This window comes from Copadichromis virginalis, linkage group LG11 (genome assembly GCF_057382275.1).
Source record: "Copadichromis virginalis isolate Kocher_CV1m ecotype Utaka linkage group LG11, C_Virginalis_male_GT1.1, whole genome shotgun sequence".
NCBI lineage: Eukaryota > Metazoa > Chordata > Actinopteri > Cichliformes > Cichlidae > Copadichromis > Copadichromis virginalis.
In genome coordinates, this window is record NC_140628.1 from 32,440,979 (window position 1) to 32,463,955 (window position 22,977).

At 40.1% G+C, this 22,977-nt stretch overlaps 1 protein-coding gene across 9 annotated transcripts in view; it reads left to right on the plus strand.

Moving 5' to 3' along the window:
- mef2d (myocyte enhancer factor 2d) overlaps positions 1–22,701 on the plus strand; it is a 71,263-nt gene extending 48,562 nt beyond the window's left edge. For 2 of the 9 annotated variants that reach the window (XM_085472059.1, XM_085472057.1), the window contains exons 7-12: positions 8,314–8,492; positions 9,782–9,811; positions 12,952–13,069; positions 13,328–13,505; positions 14,890–14,958; positions 21,541–22,701. In XM_085472059.1, the coding sequence (XP_085328185.1) occupies positions 8,314–8,492; positions 9,782–9,811; positions 12,952–13,069; positions 13,328–13,505; positions 14,890–14,958; positions 21,541–21,976 (1,010 nt within the window). In that variant the 3' untranslated portion in view covers positions 21,977–22,701. Of the gene's footprint in view, positions 1–8,313; positions 8,493–9,781; positions 9,812–12,951; positions 13,070–13,327; positions 13,506–14,889; positions 14,963–18,318; positions 18,370–21,540 lie in introns of those variants that run through there. The other 7 variants (XM_085472062.1, XM_085472061.1, XM_085472065.1 and 4 more) reach the window with 6 other exon arrangements.
- Positions 22,702–22,977: the final 276 nt, after the last annotated feature.

Below are 22,977 nucleotides of genomic sequence, written 5' to 3' on the forward strand. Positions count from 1 at the left end.
CTGTAAACACATCACGACTCCTTCGTGTGTCGAAATATGAAACCTCATTGTACCAGAACTCATCTAAGGTTACCTGATCCACCCGGATGGCTGCTCCACTCCGTCCTCCCATCTCACTCCTTCATCTCATTAATCACTCTCTGCCTGCTCCTTCTTCTTTTTTTTATTCATCTTTTGTGTCTCCCATTACCATCCTGACAGTGTTACCTATTTTTTTCCCTCCCTTCTTCCAGATCTTTTGTTTCCTCTTTCACTTTATGGCTGCTCTCCTCATCCCAGTTTTTCTGTCTTCTTTCTATACCTAGGAGTCTTATTTTTTGCTTACTTTCTTACTTTTTTGTACAACCCACTCTTTTCAAGTTCCTCACTTCTTCAGATTTTTCTCCCATCTTCTTCTTTTCTCTGCTTTACTCCTTTTATCTCTTCTTCTCCATTCTCTTCTTCTCTCCTCCCTTCTTCCCCTCTTTTTTTTCCTCTTCCCCTCCCCTCCTCTTGAATCTGTCATTCTCAGCTGTTGTCCAGGGAGTCAGTGCTACGGGAATGTCACCATTGACGTCACCCAGCATTCCACACATTCCCACGCCCAGCCTCGCGTAATAAGAGACATCACACACACACTGACGGTAGTCACACATGTTCACCCGGACACTGACAAGAACACATGTAAAGTATATGGAAAAGTGCATTCGAACAGTCAACGTACACAAATAAAGCCACAGATGTCTCAGAGCGGTTCTGTGACTCATGCTCAGAATAGGACTTATATTCATGTGAGCTTCTGGATGCTCAGTGTAAACAATAAATATAAACACACGAAGTATTAAAATACAGTCACTTCACGACTCGGCACGAAAACACGGGGTCCACAACTCAATAAGCGTATGCTATTTTTAACTGCTTGGAATAAAAAACAAAAACAAATCTGCAAGTTTGAACTCTTCTGTTAAGTCTAACATTTTTCTTGTAGTTCTTTTTAGGAAAACATAAAAATTATTTAGTTTCTGTTTGTTATTATATTAGAATGTAAAAGAGATACTGAGAGGGTAGAAAACAAGCAAGCATGGAATTAAAACAAAGACCAGAGATAAACACAAAAGAATTTCTTTTCTGTTATTCAAAATTCACATTTCTTTGTAAGTAGGGCAGTTTTTTCCTCTAAAAATGTGTATGTTTGTTTTTTGCCTTACCTTAGTTGTAGGTTTTTATCTTTTTTTCATTTTTCCATTTTCATTTGTGCCCTCGATTCAAATGCATTCTGTGGGCAAGGCAGAAAGCTCCAGACCTCAGCAGATCAAGACAAATTTCTATTTGTTACTAGATACAGCTAGAAATATGGGATTATACATCCTTTACTTCTTCGGTTGATTTTCACAGTTACGTGTAAAGCTAAGTTGTTTTGTGTTGCTGGTTATGTTAGAAAATAAGTCAGATTTATTTGTATTGTAGATTTCAGTTTTTTAAAAGTACATTTTGAAGGTCAGGGCCAACCTCCAAAGCTGAAAAGTGAAGGCAAGAGGACGTGGCAAAAACTGACATTTCTCTTTTGACCACTTGCGGCTAACTCCAAAAGGAAGTCTGCTATAGACTGCTGTGTTAAATTGCCAGACTTTACAACAATTGAAAGCATGCCTATAGCAGATGCTGCATTGTTTTCCCCCTTTATAACAGCTCTGATTGGGGTGGTTTTTTTGTAACTCATCCACTTGAATTAATGAGTTATGGTGTGGCCATGTTGTTTCATAGGCTTCCTAATCAGAATCTGCTCCTCTAATTCATTTAATCCACATAAGGTAAATATGGAAGCTTGTTTCCACCACTAAAAATATATATATTTATATCTATAGTAGAAAATTTTGAATTAATAACTCAAAATTTGGAAATGCCTAACTCCAAATTCCAAGAAAATTGAAAAATTTCACTAAGGTATCTCAAAATTTTAAGTTAAAAACTTGAAATCTCGAGTTAGTGCTGCCAATAAGGAAGCTTATCTCCATGTTACCTGGATTTTGATTGTGCGTGTCTGCACCATTTGCTTCCGTGTAACAAGGAAATTACTTCCTTCACTGAGATTCCTGATTGGCAGAGCTAACACAAATTTTTAAGATGCCTAACTCGAAATTTCAAGTTATTTTCTCAATTTTGTTTTTCCAGTAATTAAGAAAAAAAAGAATTGAATAGTTAAATTCTGTCGTTCAAAATAAAAAAAACAAAATGAAAAAAGAAAGCATGGCAGCATTCAAAAAGCTGATGTTGATGTTTCAGAATTCAGAGTTCCAAGGAAATGGGGGACCATGTTTTATACTGTCTTTGTGTTTTATTCCTTGCTGTTACATATTTTTCCACAATTTACCATTTTTCATCCCTTAGTGTCCAAACAAGAATGCGTCTGGAGTCTTGTAAAAATGACTTCAGTAAACACAAAAATGTGTCAGTAATCTGCATCTCCAAATTCCAGCTAAAACCAACACTTGTCTAGTATAGTGTAAGCAGATATCCATGCACATACAGGGCTACACAAGCATCTCAGCACTCCATCTTTATTTTCTCTAAGGGGATTTGGAGTTGGCTTGAGGGCGAGTGAAAAACGCGTCACAAACTCGAGCAGAGGCTCACACTCGTATTCACATTGTTTGTAACTCCTGACTCTGGATCGCCACGACTCCACCACCCTCTCTGTTTACACAGAGCCATGAACACAATGTGAACAGCAACAGATTTCCATCAGAGACATGCACAAGTGCTCGGTGCACATTGTGCAGCATGAAACACACGGAGGATCGCAGAATTTCCCCGAGTCACCTGATGTAATGAGGGTTCACTGTGCGTCAACAGGACACAGGTGTTCTCACTGGTCAGATGATGCTGAAAAACAAACTCTTCTTTTTCCTTTCGCATTACCTCTCTACCTTCTGTCCCTCATTTCCTAAATGCTTTTTTTTCCTTTCCTAGCCTTTCTGTTCATCTCTACTCCTCCCTTATTATCTTCTCCTCCTCTGTTGCTACTTATTTCCACCCCCCCGCCTCTGTAACCAGATACCCTTTCATCCCTATGTGCTTCATTCCTTTTTCCTAAGTAGCTTTCTTGCCACTCCTCCTGTATTCCCTTTCTGTTTCAGTCATATCTAATATGTGGTCACTTTATGCCCTCTGCTTCTTGTCTCATTACCTCATTACCTGCTGGCATCTTTTCTTTCCTCCTTCTTCCCCCCTTCTTCTGTCCCTGTTGCTTTCAGTATCTCCATCCTTATCCTGTTTTGTCTTTTCTTTACAAATGACTTTTCAAGCCCACTTTCTTTCTTCCTTGCTAGCTTCCTTTGTCCTCTTGTCGTGGTCATAGTTTGTCTACTTCCTTGCTTCCCGTCCTACTTCTTCCACCATCCTTTTCTTCTTTTATCATCTCGTATTGCTTCATCTCATTCTTGTCTTTTGACTTACAGTACCTTCTTCTGACATCCTCTACTGTTATCTTCCTGGCTTGTCTCATTCCATCTGTTTCTACCTTGCTGCATTCTGCAACATCTTTTTTTCCTCCCAGCATTCACATGTCCTTCCAGTACCTTCTCTGTCCTGTCTCTCCTTCCCTCCTAATGATTTTTTCCATATACCTTACTCTTTGGTTGTTCCCTGTCTCCTTTGTTCCTGACCATACTGGTTCCTCCTTCTCTCCTTTCTCTTTTCCCTCCCACAGTTCTGAGTAATTTCTTAATTCTCCTTTTTTCTATCATTTCTTGCCTTCCTTCTTCACACTTGAAATTCAGTTTAAAGGCTAATAGTTTTTTTTTTCTTGTAATGATCATTTTCTTTTCTTTGAGGGGTTATTGAAGATTTGTTTTGTTTTCCTACTTGGAGGAAATAACATAAACTATATGGTAATACTATACAGTGCAATTATTTAAGCTCTGCTTTATCTCTTTTTGTTTCCAGCTTTCTTTCTTTGTCTATATCATGTTTTAGGGCCAAAGAACAAATCTGATACTGCTCTGTCAGGAACTATCCAGACCTGTCAAATCTTCTAGGACAAGAACAGGTCTGCTTAATATCCCCAGAGTCAAAACTAAACATGAAGACTCAGCATTCAGGGTTTTTTTCCTTCATATATTTTCAACAAAGTCTCAGATAAGTTCAAGTCTACGGCAGCTCAATCAAGTCTGAGGATTTTTCTATTTGCCTCTGCCTCTGATTAAATTTAATTTGGGTAAATTTGGTCTTATCATGTACTGCACTATAGCTGTATTGTAACTTTATTTTCTTTCATAATGTTCATCTAATCCTATTTAGGTTATATTTAATCATATTTTACTCTTTTTAAAATCTATTTGTCAGGGTCTACTTTTCATCTTCATATCTTTCTTTTGTTTTTGTTTTTTTATAAAGCTCTTTGTCTCTTTGTCTCACATGATGTCTAAAGGTGCTTCACATTAAGAAGCTTTGCCTTAACTTCTCAAGCCTCCTTCCCTTTTCCACCATTTATCCCTCTATTACTCCTTCCTTTGCTCCTATTGTGCTTTTCCTCTTTCCTCCCTCTCTGCCCGGTCTCCCTCCCGCTGAGCTGATAACAGAGGTAGTGTTCGCTTCTAGTTGTTGTTGTGAGGTTTCGTTTATGGGAGGTGTGTGTGTGAGACTGAGATGAAGCAGAGTCACATGCCACTGTGTCTGGAGGCAGCGTCATGGAGAACTGCTATCACACATATCCCTTGTCTGTCCAAGGGGAATACTGTGTGTGTGTGTGTGTGTGTGTGTGTGTGTGTGTGTGTTAGGGCTGGGAAAGTCCCTGCTGTCCCCCTTTTTATATACTCTGTGACTGAGTCTCTGTTTGAGCCTACTTGTCTTTTAGCCTCGAACAGGCTGCTGTCTGCTGGAGCCTTGTTGTTATGACAAGCAGATATCCTCCATCTTCCACATCACCACCAAATCCATCGTTTGTTTTAATTTTTTAAACTTGATTTAACATGAATAGGCAACAAAGGTAAACACAGTAGACAAAAAACCCCAACGACACCCATCTTAAATACACTACACAACCTACTAATAGAAAAGAACGTAAATATGGGAGAGGAAGCAGGATTGTATCGTGCAGTGTTTTTCTGTGACAGAAGCACGTCACGAATCAGGCTTTGTTTCTTAGAGTAACTGTTGTGTGGCAGTGTTCAGGTTTGGAATGTGGCAGTTGTGCCATTTCAAAGGAGGGTGCGTTCAACAGGTGTAGCATGCTGTAATGTGGCCAGACATGTTACTGGAATGCCCTGATCGACGTTAAAGATCAAAAGAACAAGGGGGAGAGAACTTTTACACTGCAAACCAGAAGTTATTTTATCTTTGAATACTGTCAACAAGCCTCATGAAAAGACTAAAACCAGTTCATTTAACCTTAAACGTAATTAAATGTATTGTGCATATTTAAGACCTTGTAAAGCTCCACTGTTGAAATTATTAAAAACTTATCAGTGAGCTACTCATCTGGACTAGATGGCCTTAAAAAATTATCTTTGACTTTTCATACATTTCTCATTAACTAAAACACAAAACAAACATTACCAGACTTCCATGTGAGATCAGAACAGGTTTAATTTCTTAATATGCACTCTTTTAAGCATCTTGTGTATTGGATAATTCTTCATTTTTTGGCAAATTGACATCTGTTCATTTTAATAAATGATTTGGAAGGAAAGCCTTAAGAGATGAAGTTAAATATTATATATAAAGTCCCTTAGATCAATTTACACATAGTTAGTAGGGGTGCAACGATACACAAAATTCACGGTTCGGTTCGGTTCGATACTTTGGTGTCACGGTTCGATATTTTTTCGATACAAAAAAATGTTCATGCCTTTTTAATTTGTCATTTATTAAAATTATAAATATATATTTTAACTCAAAAGTACAGTTTTTGAATTTAACCCTAACCCTTGTGCGTGTTTTTTATTTTGACAGCGAATGCGCACCTGCGGACCACTTATGTGCAGCCCTGGTTATTTAGCTCATCATATTGCAGCCACAGAAATTCTTTTGTCCATGAAACCATAAAGCTGCACTTTCTTTTTGCCTCATAGTCTGATTTGTCATAACTTCTCCGTTTTGTGGTAAGCTTTTCTTTGGCTGTCACTTCTTCACCCTGACCTGTCTTATTTGGCTCAGCAGAACTGAAATGCTTTTACACACTCACTCACATAAGCTCAGCGATTCTCTGCGCGACCAACCTCTCACATGTGTAAGCTGCGGGAGATTTCACTTGTCATGTTTGCATAGTAAGCTAACGATTAATAAGACGATGTCAGAGGAATTGGTGCACAAATTATCATCACTCACAGATCAGTGCTGTCGCTCTCTATACACAGTTTGCACGATTGCAAAGTGAAAGCAAAAAAACAAGCGCAAATTCAAACGCGACTTCAATATGTCACATATTGACAGTGGCTCACCGATGCCAATGACATAATTACCCAGCTACATTTCCGAAAGAATGCAAAAGCATTGACATATATTTTTCCTACAATAGCCCGACGGGCAGGGAAGAGATAGATTTTGGTAGCCCGACTGAAAAAATCGCTAGCTCCGGGACGTCGGGCTAGCGATATTGCGAGCCCTGTATCTGATTGAGGAATCACTCATCTTTGGAAAAGAGAGTTTATTACAGAGAAATGTCTCTTTCCAAAATAAAAGCTATACTATCCGCTTCTTCTGGGCTATATTCTCAGCAGCATAAGGAGAATCATGTGCTAACAGCTGTCTAAATGACTCGGCTAAAGTTAGTAGCATGCTTGTTGTTTTTGTCTTTGCACTAGGATGATGTCGGCGTAAATGTGCAGTCATATTCGTTGTGTTCCCGCTAGTGCTTTCAGGTTAATCTCGTTGAAATGACCTTAACGCCACAACACGGCAAATCTCCGTTAACGAGCTACCGCCGATCACTCCGTGCATGGGGCTAGACGGCCAACACGTTAACGAGCTAACTGCGCTAACACACTAGTTCACACCAATGTAATTGAGCATTGCATGGCACATTCAACATACTGTTTTACTTTAGTCCATGACGCGCTTACCTTCAGGGTCATACGTCACATGAAAACCAAAATAATTCCAAACGCCAGATCTGAATGACGTTCAATTTGCCTGTTGCAAGGAGAGCTTAACTTCTGTCTCGCTAGCTTGCCCTGCGCTCTTCCTTCTGACTATGCTGTCTGTGTTGAGCGCTCAGTGGATCTGCGCTCGACAGTGCAGCCTAGGCGGAGTAGTCGAACACAGATTCACTGAGCGCTCAACACAGACAGCATCGTCAGAAGGAAAATTGATAAAATAAATTACAAATGTTGTATTGTTCGATACATATGCGTACCGAACCGAAAGCACTGTATCGAACGGTTCAATATCGATACGAATATCGTTGCACCCCTAATAGTTAGGTCTGTAAATATTTTTGTAATGATCATTTTTTCCAATTTTGGTGAATGAGATGCAAAAAAGATGTTTTTTAAAAAGCTACTGCATGAATTGTAAGGACATTAAATGCATTTGTATACATTGCCTTGTCCCTTCATCTGATTTTCAGAGTATTCACTGTGGTGGTGTACAGAAGAAAAATGACAAAAACTGTTATTTTCCAAAACCTTATGGACCTTAGTTTATATAAAAGAAACATTTTTATTTTGTTTTTCTCAAAAAACAGTTTATAATATCATGTATTGCTACAAGTAATAATTTACATGTGTGTAAATACAATATAATGGTTTTACACATGTACATTATATGCAGTCACAGTATTGAAAGTACAGTGTAATCGTTAAACTGCATGGAAGATTTTTGACTGTGTCATAGAGACCAATTTAGCAATAATTCAGTGGCAATGAAAGCTAAGTTTCTAAGGAAGTGGGGGTTTTTCACAGTGTTTCACAGATGGCAGGTGTCCAGAAAGATTTGCATGTTTTTCTTTTAACCAAGTGCCAAGACACGTAAAAGTAAAAGAGGAAATGTGTAGAGAGTGAGTGTGAACATGGAAATAAAGAAATAACATAGATCTGGAGAGATCATGACATGGTTTTGATGTGAAGAAGCTGCAGAGAATCATCTTGCAAAGAAAAAAGCTGTTTGAGGTACAGAAACAATGATGAGCATGTGGTGCGACAGAGCGATCAACTCACTAATGAGAGCTCTCTCACACACGCATGCAGAGCTGAATATACACATCCAGGCAGACAAGCACAAAAAGTCACTAGTTCACAGGTAGAAACATAAAAAGCATCAAAACAGACAAACACACAACCTTCTTCTACACTTCCTCTGCACTGAACCTCACTTTCTTTATTTGTTTCTCTCCAGCTAATGGCTACATCAGTGCCAGGGCCTCCCCAGGCCTCCTCTCTGTATCCAATGGCAACAGCCTGGGGAAAGTAGTCCCGGCTAAGTCTCCACCTCCACCCAGCCCTCAGATGGTCAACAGCCGTAAGCCGGACCTGAGGGTCATCACCTCACAGAGTGGCAAGAGCCTCATGCAGCTGGTAAGGAGATCATGAGTGGAAGCAGCACTTCAGTTCAGAATTAGTCAAAATTATGCGATGAAGGCTTCAGGTGTTTTAATCTCTCAAATGTAATACAGCCAGTCTCTCAATGATGAGTATCAGTAATCTTTCCTTTCTTTTTGTTACGGTGCCTTTTGATGAAGCCTATAATATATACAATAGGGGCCTGCCTCGTGGGTGAACCATTCATATTTTCTATCCTATTCAGTTTGCATTGATAGTCCAAACCTCCACAATGTTGAATGAGCAACTTGATGAATCTAGATTTTAAATGTATTACAAAAATGACATAAATGCTACAGTGGGAGATTTTTGTCAGGATCTTTGTGCAAGTCACTGTCCAGGAGGACCTCCTGTCTGCCTCCAGCAGTATGTGTCATATCATGAAAACATATTTCCACGACTGCTACTTCTCTTTAGCCACTTCCAGTTTGAGTCATGCAGTGAAACTGCCAAACCATTTCATCTTTATTTCTGCTGCTGCACAACTTTGCGGGGACTCGCCATTGGCAGCTGAAGTAATAATTATTTGGGTCACTTAAAAACGACAACTGACACAACCCAACTTTGAACATTTCTGAGTTCTGACAGCAGGAATTAGAAGTGTTTAAAACACTTTACCCTTAGATTCCTTTGTTCTAAATCTAACTATAAAGATGAGGAGTTACTTTATATGAAAACTCTGGTTATTAATTATTCCAGCGATGCGAACAACCTGTCCACATTCATCAGGCTGAAGAAAATAGTCTACAAGAAGATTGTGCAGGTGATGGACTCGGCAGTAGTCTGGAATAACTGAGAGGCTTAGAAGATGAAAATAAAAATGTTTCACGTGGTTCTCACATGTGTGACATGTTCACAGATTCCTTTTTTGCTGTGGCCACTGTGCCTTTTAATGGCCAGAAAGTGAAATAATTTATGTAATTTAAAATATAATAATGTCTGCTCTCCTTCTCTAAATATGGTTCTAACTTTCTCACTATTACATAATTTCTATTACTACAGCCAGAAATCTGTAAACACAATAAAGCAACAATGTCCATCCATACATGGTGTACAGTCTCTAACAAGGCAGACAGACAGATCCGCAGCTGACTTCTGGATCCAGTCTTTCTCCTTCACTTTTCAGTATCTTATTACCATGATATGCATCTCTATAATTATTCTCAAAGTAACCATAACATGTTCATATCTCTACACCAGTTAGATTTTATAGAAACTTAACAGCCCTTTGTTTTTTACTCTCCCCTCTTCCACCGGCCGTGCAGACTGAGGAAGAGCTGGAGTTGGTGAGTGAGGTGAATAGACTTTTAGAGTTTTAGGCTCATGGATGTGGTGTGTGATCTCACCGAGCATGAGTGTGACACGGTCAGCAAACGCATCACTTCAGGGTTGAATCAGTGGCACTGGTGTTATGAGAAGAGTAGGTGTAAAGCCACTGGAGCATCAGAGCTACACACAGACGGTGGAGAAATCATCTGTTTGCTTCTTTTCCTGGATGAGTTTGACTGTAAGGGTTATGCTTCACTACAAGCTTCACCACAAGATTTGTAAATGCCAACAGAGTTTATGGCTTGATTAAAGTCATGAAAAGACTTGAACTTGTGATGTTTCAATCCTACAAGACTTGACTTGAACTTCAAGTTTGTCAGGGAAAGTCTCGGAACAATACACAATACAAGAAAGGCAGGCTCTGCATAACCACATACCTTGCATGCTTAATTCATTAGGCCCAAGGACTGAAATGACTTTAATATTCCATTTATTTGACAGACATCATTTTCTTAAACGGAGAACTAAATGCATATTGATGGCTACAATACGACTAGACTGAAAAGCTTTTCATGAGATGCGCTCTCAATTATGCAGAACATAAAGTTTTAAAAGGCACTGTTTAATTATTTTAAACGTCTTTAGACTTTATTAGCTACAAGCTTATCACGAGGCAGAGTTTGACCAGTGGGGAAAAAAAAACAAAAACAAAAAACAAAAAAAACGCTTTCTTTCAGAGTCAGATGAAAAGATGGATAACATTTCTATGTGATGCTATGTAAATATAAAGTTACATCCAAAAGCTGCTTAATGATAATCTCTGTATTGCTTTCTAAGATGTGATATGAAGCTTCCATTTAGGTTGGCATTAAGACTGGAAAAAGGTGGTATCAGCTAAGCTTAGCTGCACACTAGTGATAAACATCCCTAAAGCTGTGTTATAGAATTTATCGTGTATGTTTAATCTGTGCACAAATCATAAAAGTGTAAATCTTCTTTTAACAGGAGGGTTTTTTAATATTTCTTAGCTAAAATAAGATTCATAAAAACATGACAGGTTGTCCGTCTCCTTAAACAACTCTCTGGAAGACTGCAAATTAATGTGTATTTACCAAAGGTCGTAAGAGTCTGGGAAACATAACCTAAAATGAACTTAGAACTTAGTGTTTGATATAATTTTTTAAAAAGTTTATATATAGTATAGAAGAAAAGCAATCGATTAAGCAATAGATTGTGTGGAGAAAATGCCAGATATAGCAACTATAATAAAAATGTAAATAAATAATGCATTTTAATATATTTATTTATTTATTTATTATATTTTTTTGATTTGGCTGAAGGTTCAATAATCACTCTTTATAAAAAAATTTACAATTTCATGACAGTTTTTTCATGGTTCATTCTTTAAAGGGTTAAATCTCAGTACTCTTTGTAAAATATTACCAAAACATTTGAGACCAGGTATTTTCTTTTACAAAGACTGTGCTTTTTATCCTTTGAATTGAAATATATTGAAAACAGTCTTGGTCTTTTAGCACTTGCATTTTCACGATTTCCAGTTTTTGTTATTGATGGAGTATTATTGCGAATTATTGCGAAGGAAAACCTGAAAGCAAATTGAATTTTAAAATGTGTATATTTAAGGGACAGTTGAGCCTAGCCTAAAGTGACATTTGTGAAGCACAAATAGACTGTAGAGAGAAAACATCAAGGGAACCGGAGCAACCACCTGACTCTCTGCTGTGTGTGAAAGCTGCTCAGCATGTGCATGTTTGGTTTCATCCGAGTGTCGATGCTCTGAGGATCAGAGTGAGGAAAGCTCACAAAGTCTCCAACCTGGAACACAGATGGACGTGTTAGACTCAGATACGCTGACCTCTTCAGTCCACATACACACACACACACACGCACACACACATGCATGTTGACAGGTTCACGGGTGTTTCCTTGCATAAATATACCAATACCCACCCCTCAGAGCAAACGCACACCTCACATTGTTTATTCATGCCTTGCATTCCTTTCTGTACACACACACATGCACGCACTAAATAAAAACACGTCCTTACACACATTCAGCCCCTCTCGTCTCTCTTCTGTCAGCCTTGTCGATGCATGCGTTCCTGTCAGCATGATTCTCCGGCACAGCGATGCCTCTCATAACACCTTCCACCGTGATGCTACATAACACAAGCACCCGGCCCTGGCGACAGCATTGCCGTGCCAACGCCACCTTGAGAAGCGAGACATTTCTCATCTTGCACGCCGATGTTAAAGTGTCACAGAAAAGTTAAAACACCTCAGAGAGAACTGAGGTGCTTGGATTTTCTTGCTGGAAGCGGATATGCTTCTGGCTGTGGCATGGTGAATAATGAATCTTCCAATGCCCTGCACAGGCGCAAGTGAAATCAACTAAATGTTTATTATATTAGATTTTAGTTATTAGGTTTTCTTTGCTTCTATCTCTTAATAAAACCTCTAAAGTGTCAGTAAAACTCAGAGCTGGAAGTTAATTAGAGTTGCTGCACTTGTACTTTGTAAAGCACAGAGTAGAATGCAGGAGATAATGTGTCTGTTTTTATTTGAAATAGAAGTAGAGCAAGCTGTGGTTTTAGTAAAATTATTTAAGTAGTAGCTGACCTTGGGTACATTACAGTCTCTGCTTCCACTCTGCTGTACAGTGAAAAGCACATGCTAACCATTATCATTATTGCTGTTGAAAATGGATGAAGTCATGTGCCGTGAACTTCTACACTCAGTCCATATAAGGAGAAAAAGAGATGATTTGTTGTGGATCCAGACCAGGTTTTCTCACGACATGGAGCCGCAACACTGGATCTATGAAACCATTCTGGCTAAAACATCCATCTGAGATTTATAACCAAACCCTCTCTTTCAAATACTGCGTGTCTTATCAGAGATTCCTCAACATGAAAAACATCAGAAGGATTTGGTTGTGAATTTAACAGTGCAAGTGTTTTAGCATGGATTAACTACACTGTGCAGAGAGAGACTTGCAGATGTTTATACCAAGAGGAAATGTTGCATATGAAAATCAACTTGCTACTTGTCAGTAGCTCAATGCAGACTTTGTTTTTAGAATCACTTCTTCTACTTCACATGCCCCAATGTTCAGCTTCCTCTGTCCATCTCTCTGTGTTCCCAGAATGCTCAACGACTAGGCGGCTCCCAGGTGGCACAGCCACTCACCACACCAGTGGTCTCCGTGGCAACACCCAGTCTCCTAGCGCCCTTCTCCGGCATGCAGACGGCCTACAACACTGGTGAGTTGTGGAAGGCAGCAAAACTTGGAAGTCTTGTAGTGTGATGCCACAAACCACTATGAATATTCACTTTGTTCATTGTGTGAGAGCTTCTGGAGTGATTCTACTTCAAAGGTCTCCATTAATATGGATTAGCGCTGATTAATATTGATGCACCCGAAAGTTGTATGATGTAAAACAATCCCCCTCACCCCTCCTCTCCGTCTCCTCTCTCTGCCTTTCTCCCTCTGCGTCTCCCCCTCCATCCCTTAATCTCAGAGTACCAGCTGACGAGCGCAGATCTCACAGCGCTCCAGACGTTCACACCACCGGGGCTGGTGCCTGGCAACATGGCTGCTTGGCAACAGCAACAGCAACAGCAACCAGCAGTCTCTCAGCAGCAACAACAGCAACAGCAGCAACAGCAACTGAGCTTGGCATCACTCAGCAACTTGGTGTAAGCTCCCTTTTCTTACTATAAAACACCGTTAATGAGATGAATCCATTAATCTTACAACCTTTAACCTTCTCCTTGAAATACCTGAGCAGTAAAACTTTTACAAGAGCCACACATGTCACATGATCCATTACACAAACCATAGCACATGGTCGTATACAAAGCTGTAACATCACCCAAGCTGCGGTTTATTCATCTTCGTGGTGACCTAGATACTTCCCCCTGCTCAGCTCCACCTCCCACTGCGGTCCCAGTCTTTAGCTTCTGGTTGCAAGGCTTTGCTTCTAGCTGCATTATGTGGCACTCTAGATTTAAAACTTTAAAGGTGGACTCACTCTTGGACGTTCCCATTTTTCAAGTCTTCCTAATTTTCCAGCTAATAGGTTACTCTTAGAACAAAGTTTACCCTGAAGAATTTGAGCTAATTTGTAATTAAAAAATAAATCCCTGCAGCTGGTCTGAGTGCCCTCAGACCTTATATTTTGCTTTGCTGTAAAGCAAAAAAAGCCTGGAATCATCACTAGAATGATGGTCCGTCTTCTTACTTTAGTAGTCCCATTGTTCTTGGTGTCTTGATGGCTATCCAGTGATGGATACTTCTAATGCATCTGTGAAACCACAGACTGCCTTTGAAAAAAACAAAACAAAAATAATGTGTATGTTGGTGCGTATTAACAGACACACTAGGCTCGATTTGCATTGCATGGTTAAATTGTGCTCTAAGGACGTTCTTATCTCCTTCAGATGACCAGATCTATAACGAGTCAGACGAACTTATAAATTCCAAACAAGCGAGGTCATTACAGAGCAGACACACACCATTAGTAGCTGAATCAAGCCATCATATTTTAACTGATTATACAGCACTCAAAAGCTACTTTGTAAACAGTTTTTTTTCACAGCTCAGTGCAGTACAGGAAGCAGACAACTGATGAAGAAAAACAGCTCCTTAAAAAGTTTCTTAGGTTTAAAACAACTAACTTACTTTTGCAAACACAGCTACAAAGGTGGGTCCGTTCTTTGAGTTCAGTGTTTGTGTTTGGGAGTATGTTTCTTTATTATTGAGACATTCTTTGTAAGTCCTTCTAACCGAGGTTAGCTTTTTTTTTTTTTTTTTTTTTTTAACCTATCTTCCCTTTGTTGGTGCTTTGCAAGACCATGAAAGTGATTTAAAAAGTGAAATGTCACGATATTATTTTTACACTTGCAGAACTGATGTGACCTTTACCTGAGTCTAATCAACTGCATTTCTACTTTACAAATTAAGTTGGTACAACTAAGTCTTTATGTGACCATTCTGGGTTTGCTAGGTTAATGTGCGGGTGGGGGAGCAGCTTGTAACTGCCTCTTGTTTTGTCCTCCCTCCCCCCCTTTTTCTCCACAGCATGTGGGGTGCAGAGAAACAGAATGCGGAGATGGTTAACTGCATCTCCAATTTTGCTGCTAACCTGAGGTGAATGACATGATAGCATCTGGTGCTCTGCCACACTGTTTATCTGTCAAATTATTATACTCCCACAGTGAATTATGAGTCTATAATAACTTGACAGTTTGTGACCAAAATAACCAAAAGAAATACAAAATTGATGCAATTACATGACAAACACAATATCAGCCAGTCTTCTCTTTCCATTTGTATGTTTGATGTGATGCCTGTTGCTTTGCTCTCTCCGTGTATCACCGCTCATTCACTTCTGCTGAGGCAAAAGCACCTTTTTTTCCCTCTCAGATTATCATTTGACTAGTCTGGTTCTAGGAGTTTTTATGCCACCTAAAGCTTAGATCTGAAGCTCTTTGGAAGTGTCATCAACAAAGAGGAAGAAGCTTCAGTGTGACAGCAGCAGCAACTTGCTATGTTCTTGAATGGAAGTAGTCTCTGGGTGCTGCTTTCAATTCCTAACACAAAACCAGCGCACAGCTCTGCGCCACCAGCATTGTTAGTGCATTAAAATTTTACTTTTCAGCCATTTAGCTGTCACTCTCAGCTGACAGTCAGACAGAAGATTGAACTGCTCAGGTACACGTTGGTCTGAATTTCCTACACTAGTGGGACTAAAAGAATAATTTAGAGCTCGACGGTATAGAATCACTGTCAAGTGCAGCTATTTCTTTAAAAAAAAAAAAAAAAAAAAAAAAAAGACGTGTTTATTTCCAGTTGATATTTAATTCCCTGTAAAATACTCGTATACACACAGACAAGGGCGTTAAAGTGCTGCTATCCTCTTGTTCAAAATGTATGTAGCTCAATTAAACATTGGCTTCGAATCTTGATCACAAAACAGATTCAAAATAAAACAAATAAGAGAAATGTGTTTTTTGTTGGTTTTTTTTGGGTTTTTTTTAAAGACACTTAGAATAATTCTAGCTGTCAGGAAAGAGATTGTTATTTGTTCCTCTGTCTGACAAGCTGAAAATCATCCAGGAAAATATGATAATGGGTTGTTTGTTAGTGTATACAACAGCTGTGACTCCAGGGGGTTGAGCATCTTTGAAAAAGCAGCATATAGTTAACAGTCACCACCAGCTCATATGCAGCAGAACTCTTCATATCGCCTTGTAAATGTTAACAAATGGCAGTCCAGATTGTATGAAATCCTTCTGCAAACAAATCAATTGAACCACTTGGAGATCCTGAAAAAGCAGCCAGCAGTGATTTCCTTGAGCGTTGGCTGTAATAATACAACAACTGTTTCTTATACCGACAGCAATATGGAGCATTTTTCATATCAAAAATATTCTTAACATACTAATGATTTTCAGGAATTTTGTAGGAAGATAAAAGCTCAAAGTTCAAGTATGTTCAAGTATTTGCAAAAAGAAAAGAAACAGAAGGAGCAGGAAGTTTTACGTTTGAGCTCATGGAACTGCGGAAAGTTGGCGTTTTTGCTTTGCTCTATTCCTTAATTGTTTGATCGCCATGTTTCATCGCTTTTTGAGCTACTCTAACAAAGGATTTCTTTCATAATAAAAAAACCAAGACATTCCTCAAAATACGAAAAAGCAGGATCTCCCATTTTCTGCATAATCATGCCGCCCAGATGCTGACTGTGGCAGAGTTTCAGCAACCTCAGGTGTGACACTGGAATTGACACCAGGCGGATTTACAGTGTTGTGTGTGGGATCAGAATAACAGAATCATTGCCACTGAAAACAAGCAAGCACCACAGAAAATGTGGGATGCTTTCCCAGCTTGCCAAACTGTTCTCTCGGCAAAACGGAAAATCGTGCCTTCCTAAGGACAGCATGAGCAGACGTGGGCTCTTCTGCAGTCCAGACTGCTCTGCTTTGTTTCTGATTTCATCACACCGCAGCCTCACAGCGAGCAAACAAGCTCCTCCAATCAAATGGTGATTGACAGCTTGGCTGCGAGCCTCGCCTTCGCTGTCGGCCACACTTTTCCTCACCACAGGCTTCACAAGGAAATGATTCCTGTCAACTTACTCTCTCCATTTCCCTCGTTTTAATCATCCCTTCTTCCACTAGTTCTGTCATTCTGCTTATTTCCTGCTTTCCTGGTCAGGCTCAGTTAATTTGGTGTACACCTGTTGACTCTCATCTTCGACCTGACTTCCTAATCTAAATGTTAATGTCACGGCTGCCCCTAAATCCCCTCGCTGCGCAGCCTTGCATTCAGCTTGTCTGTGTTTATGGAGAAGTGGTCTCTGCATACTGGTTTTGCAGGACATGTCGCCATGGTTTGTTTCCTCACTGAGTCGATGTGTTATCAGCAGACACAGCCTCCGTTTGGGACATTCACAGGAAACAAACAGACCCACTTTCAGGGGTGGCTGTTTGCTAGTACACAAGTGATGTTTTAATGTACATAGCTACTAATCAATCAGTACGGAGCTTAAAAAAAATTATTGGTTTCCAACTCTTTTTTTTTTTTTTTTTTTTTTTTTTTTTGTGCCCAGCTTTTCTTTTTCGTTATACTTGTTTCCTAACTCGTAAACACAAACTGAAAAAAAGGAAGAACTTTTGGAGACGGTGCACACTCTGATAAATTGCTGAGAGGACACACTGTTTGTTGGCAGGGCATGGTGTGTACATGCTGTCAGAGTATGAGCAGTTAAACCTCCTGGTGGGAATCAGTATTTTCTCAAACCCTAGATTAGAAACCACGGGGGATTCATTTTACATCCCTCTACCTGTACAATAAAAATACAATTTTATTTCTATTAAGTGTGTGCCATGTGGGTAATTTGTTTATTTATCCATTACATTTATATAAGATGGTCACATGTTAGATTGTTAAATTGCAGAATTACTTTATGGGGCTCAGAAATCTTTATTTAGCAACAGCAAGCTGATTTTTGGCACCACGTGGACTCAACTTTAATAAGCAGACTTTAATAAACAGACTAATTAGCATGAATTTATTACAATTTCACAACTGACGCAGAGGCAAAAGAAAGTTAAAGAAGAATAGAATTTCAAAAATGACTTTAAGAATAAAGGTCTCTGCAAACTACACAGAAAATTAGTGGTATATTCCTTTAAGGAGAGTTTGTACTACAGATTGCCAATTTGCCTGATCCCATTTTAGGAAACTCAACCATTTCAGTTTTACTGAAAGTGTCTGTAAAAGTGCTTTGCATGTGGATCACATTTTCTCAGCACAGGCTTAAGCACTTCTTGCTTTTCACGACTCTGCCTCTAACAACATCCCAGCCTGACCGAAGCAGCTGTTAAGGCCCTTTGTTTTTTGTCGTAAGCGTGTCTGGATTGACCATGACTGGTCTCCGTCCCACTGTCTCCCTGCTGTTTTAGCTTTTTAAAACTTGCTTGTCTCTTTTTCCACCTCCCTCCACAGCTTGGCTTCTCAGCCCAACTTGCTCTTTGGTAGGGAGGAGGGCCTCTGCTGGTATAGTACTCTTTACACTTAAGCCACACAGCTGCAGCATGCCGCTTTCCCAAAATATCTGCTTCACAAAGGAACCTTTTGGTACTTTAACTCCAAAACAGCAGTGGTTAGTAGTAAGAAAGAAACAAAAGTATCATGGCGTCAAGCAGATAATATTTCCTTTGTTTTTAATGTACCACCAAGATGGTTCAACTAAACTAATCTGACAAAGGAACTGCTTGCAATTACTAACTGAGGAGCTAAGATTCAGTAATGGACATCCTCAGCAGAACACCATTTAGAAAGCTGAACTCAAAAGTAATAGTCAAGAAGTCAGCTACGCCAGTACCTGTTTATTCCTTCATTCTGTACTTCAGTTTGTAAAATGTTTCTGTTAAGCCAAAGTAATACTGATAGCATCACTGTTACATCACCAGGGCTAATTTCTCAGTCCTGAAAAAGCCCCTGCTGAGCTGATGAGTAGGCCTACTCGTGATTAGTAAACTGATCTTGATCTGTAACACCCCTTAAAAAGATCAGCAGTATTAATAGACTAGTATTTCATTGATAGTGCACAGGTCAACAGTCTGATTGGAGTTAAAATTCTTGAAAAGATGAACTTTTTTTTTTTCTCTTCCCAATTCTCATCCTGAGAAAAGCAGAGCATTTTGGGAAACACGGCTGCAGCTCAACAAACCGCACTGTAACCAAGTGTCTGCTTCTGGCTGTGCTCACCATGTTGTTAGTGCTCGGGGGTAGCCTGCCGCTCTCGCCTTCATCACTGTCACTGGACTGTTGACTCAGCCGTTTTCACTCGCCATAGCAACGGCACCCCTGTGGCACCATCATCCATCTACCTGTACCGTCCCGAGCCACGACACGCAGGTTTGATGAAGTGGGTACGAGAGAGACGGCGTGAGCATCGTCCTACCAAGGGATTTGTGTCGTTGTGTGTGTGTGTAGGTGTGTGTGTAGGTGTGTTTGTAAGACAGTACGGGAGGGAAGGAGCATTTTTATGTAAGGCAGGAAGAGTGCACAACTTTAAGTGTGTGTCAGACAGAGGAAGACAGCGAGCACATTTGAGTGCCACGGACCCAGATCGCCTGGAGGAGTCCTATCTTAAATTCCCCTCTCAGTCTGCCAGTAATTGAGGGAATATTAGAGATACAGTGGTGCAGATGGCTCATGATATGACATATTAGAACACACCCAAGGGGCGAAACGCAGTAATTGGGAGCTTCAAATTCAGATCCACCATGTCAAGCTGGAGGAGAGGGAAAGATAGAACGAGCCCAATCCAAAAAATCATGTCGACTGCGTTAAAAGGAGCGAGCCACACCGCAGCGTCAACAGTCGGTGTCAGCCACAGTGACAGGTTCGACTCAGCCTCCAGCCAGCGGAGGAGGGTGAGGTGGTGCTGATCAAAGAGTTTTGGCAGGTAAAAGCAGAGATGGTGACAAAGACGAAAGCTTTTTGGCATATAATTGTCCTGAAGATCTTAGGGCAGCGCAGTCAAGGAGTTAGGTGTGGATTGGTTCATTTGAAAACCTGTGAACATTTCACGTGTGAATCTAAATATTTTCTGTTTATCTGGAAAACACGTTTTATGCTGATCTAACTTACAAAACACCAAGTAAATACAATTTATCATATATAACAATAGAGCATAATTTACACTCTACTGTGACGCTCTTGGTTGGCGCTACTTGGAGGTTTAAGAGAACTGCTGATAGATTTGTAAACTAATAATAATCAAGTCAAATCAAATGTGACATAATGTTAAAATGTTCCGGGGGGAACGAACAGCACAAGATAAATTTTGGTTTTAATGCTAAAAAAAATTATGGACAGCATGAAAAAAAGCCATTAAGGAAGGAAGATCACGCTGCTGCTTTAGTTGTCTATTTGAATATAATACCGATGCCGCTCTCATAGCATGGACCATATCGGCCGGGAAAGATGCTCTGTGGCATATGCAGCTAAAAACGAACATGGCAATGACCTTGCACACGAAAACAGAATAGAAGAGTGGAGGATGCGTAATTTGTGACCTTGTGAAAAAGATGCTCTTTTGAGTACAAGGGAAAGTAAAAGTTAGCTGCTTTCTGAGAAGGAATCAGGGGCGCACCTGGCAGAAAAAATGGACAGATGGAGATAAAAATCCACAAGCACAAAGGGAGATTTGCTCATTAAAGAGCTGTGGAAGTGGCCCAGGCATGGAGGAAAGCAACCTTACCAGATCAAGTATGACAGGATAGTATAACAGTATAGTGTTTAAAAAAATAAATTAAAAAAAAACCCTGAACCAAAAGCCTTACAGGTTGTGTGTTAATTGTAGTCTTGGTTTGCACTGCTCCTTGGTGTGCCTAAAATTTTCCCATAAGAATAAAATACAAAGTACAGCAAAGACAAAATATAACTTTAAAATAGACATGTAAAAACATTTCAATTCCAATATTTTTATATTTTTACACTGCAACAGATTTTCCCAGTTTTTTTTAATAAACATAATTTTAGCAAACGACAACTAAAATATATTTAATTTCTGTCGTACTTCTTATCATATTTAAACCCTTCAAAATGTGTGATGTGTCATTCTTTCATTTATTTTAGGAAACATGTTCTTTAGGCCCTTTAATAGCTGTTGTATCACAAACAAAGATATAAAACAGAGCAAATACAAAATGCAGATGTTCTTGTTTAGCTACTTGCATCCACTGAATAATGACTTGAGTATCTTTTTTGATGCTCCAGTATGATGTTCAGCTGTAGACCTTATGGGATCAAACCTAATATCCGAGTGTTTCAGCTGCATGGCTTACTGAATTTGCTTTAATGTGCCCTTAAATGTAGCCTTATCTGTTCTTTGTGTCTTTGTTCTCCATGTGCTTAAGTCCACACACGCCTTCGTGTTCCGAGTGTATAGTGTTACCTGGGTGCCTTTTGCTTGAAAATCCTGCTTTTCATTTTACAAGTCCAGCATATGTTTACTGAATTCTTTGATCCATTCATTTTAAAGCGACCATTCTTTTACAGTTTTGGCTGAGCTCTGTGTTCCATCCCTGCAAACTTTTGTCTAATGAAGATCTGCTCTCATGTACTTTTGATGGATAATACGTGTAGTTGTGTAATTTCATACTGACATAATGCTTCTTGTTCTTTTCTTTCTTCTTCTATCCGTCATTTCTCCAGGCAAGTGGGAGTACAGGGTGCCGCGCTGACAGTCAACACAAACCCCAACGTCAATATCAAGTCCGAACCCGTCTCACCAAACCGTGACCGCAGCACTCCCAGCTCCACCAGTGGGGTGGCTGGAGTTGGAGTGGGCCAGAGTCAACTCCAGGGACAAGGTCTGGTGTCCATCGCCTACCCTGGTACTCTGCGTCTTGAAGCGGGAGGCCAAGGCCGCTCACCTGTTGACAGTCTCAGCAGCAACGGCAGCTCATATGAAGGCAGCGACCGAGACGATGGCACCCAGGGTCGAGGTGGGGGTCTGGATTATCACCACCAGGTCGGCGCCGGAGCCCAGCAGCCCACCATGGTCCTTCTGCGGCCCTCATCAGCAGAGCCTCAAGAACAGGATGGGACCAACGTCAAGAGAATGAGACTGGACACCTGGGTCACATAAACGGATCGATGGACAGATGGAGGATGGAGATGTGTACTTGTGGACTGTGTACATGCCCCACCAGCTCCAGCAGCCCCAATATCCACATTGCATACGCACAGACAAAATCCACCCACCACCAACCCAGTAACTTGCTGTCTACACAGTAAACCTCACATGGATACATACATGACACAAGCATGCTAACATACTCGCACATGTGGACACTCACTCGTATAGCAATGTGCAGTCACGTTTGAACTGTAATGTATTCTCACTGACATACACCAAACCCAACAAGACCAGGAATTATTTATCAAAAAAAAAGACCATGCTGCGCATCATTCAGCTGGATTCGGATAGAAGTGAATGAGTTTGTAATCAGGCTGCAGTGGTTAGGAACTGTGGCCTGATTAAATTTGGCCACATGGACTTCTTGACAGTTTCTGGAAAAGCAGACAAGCCAAACTTGGTTTCCCAGCATGCCCCTGCCATGATTCACGGCTGGTGGCAATCTCTCACCTTCATATCTTTACTGTCTGGTAGGTTTTGATCAAATATGACAGCGCTGTATTAAAACGGTGCCACCAACGAGTCCACATCGATGTACACATCCGCCCATCCACAGTTGTATTGCTATCACTCTAGATTTTTGTTTGTTTTCTAAGAGGAGCAGCTGTGCTCTTTTTTTTTTTTTTTTTTTTCTTCTTCTTCCTTTTCTTTTTTTTAAAGCGTGGAGTTTTGTCCCTCTGTCTTGACTGTTGACATTTAGAGTTTGGATTCATTTTGAATATGAAGACACTAAAAGAATAACTTGCCTCCCTTCTCAGTCAAGTCGGCGGCTCCATCAACATGGCCGGCATTGGGTCCTGTACAAGAATGGCGACCACCAGGGGTCTTTATTTAATCAGAACCACGCAGACCAGCTGTAAAACGAGGAACGCGATTTGTTGCCGAGGTAAAAGACTGCTTTTCTTTGAATCAGGGACGAGCTGCCACAGCTCAACGACACATGACGCAGA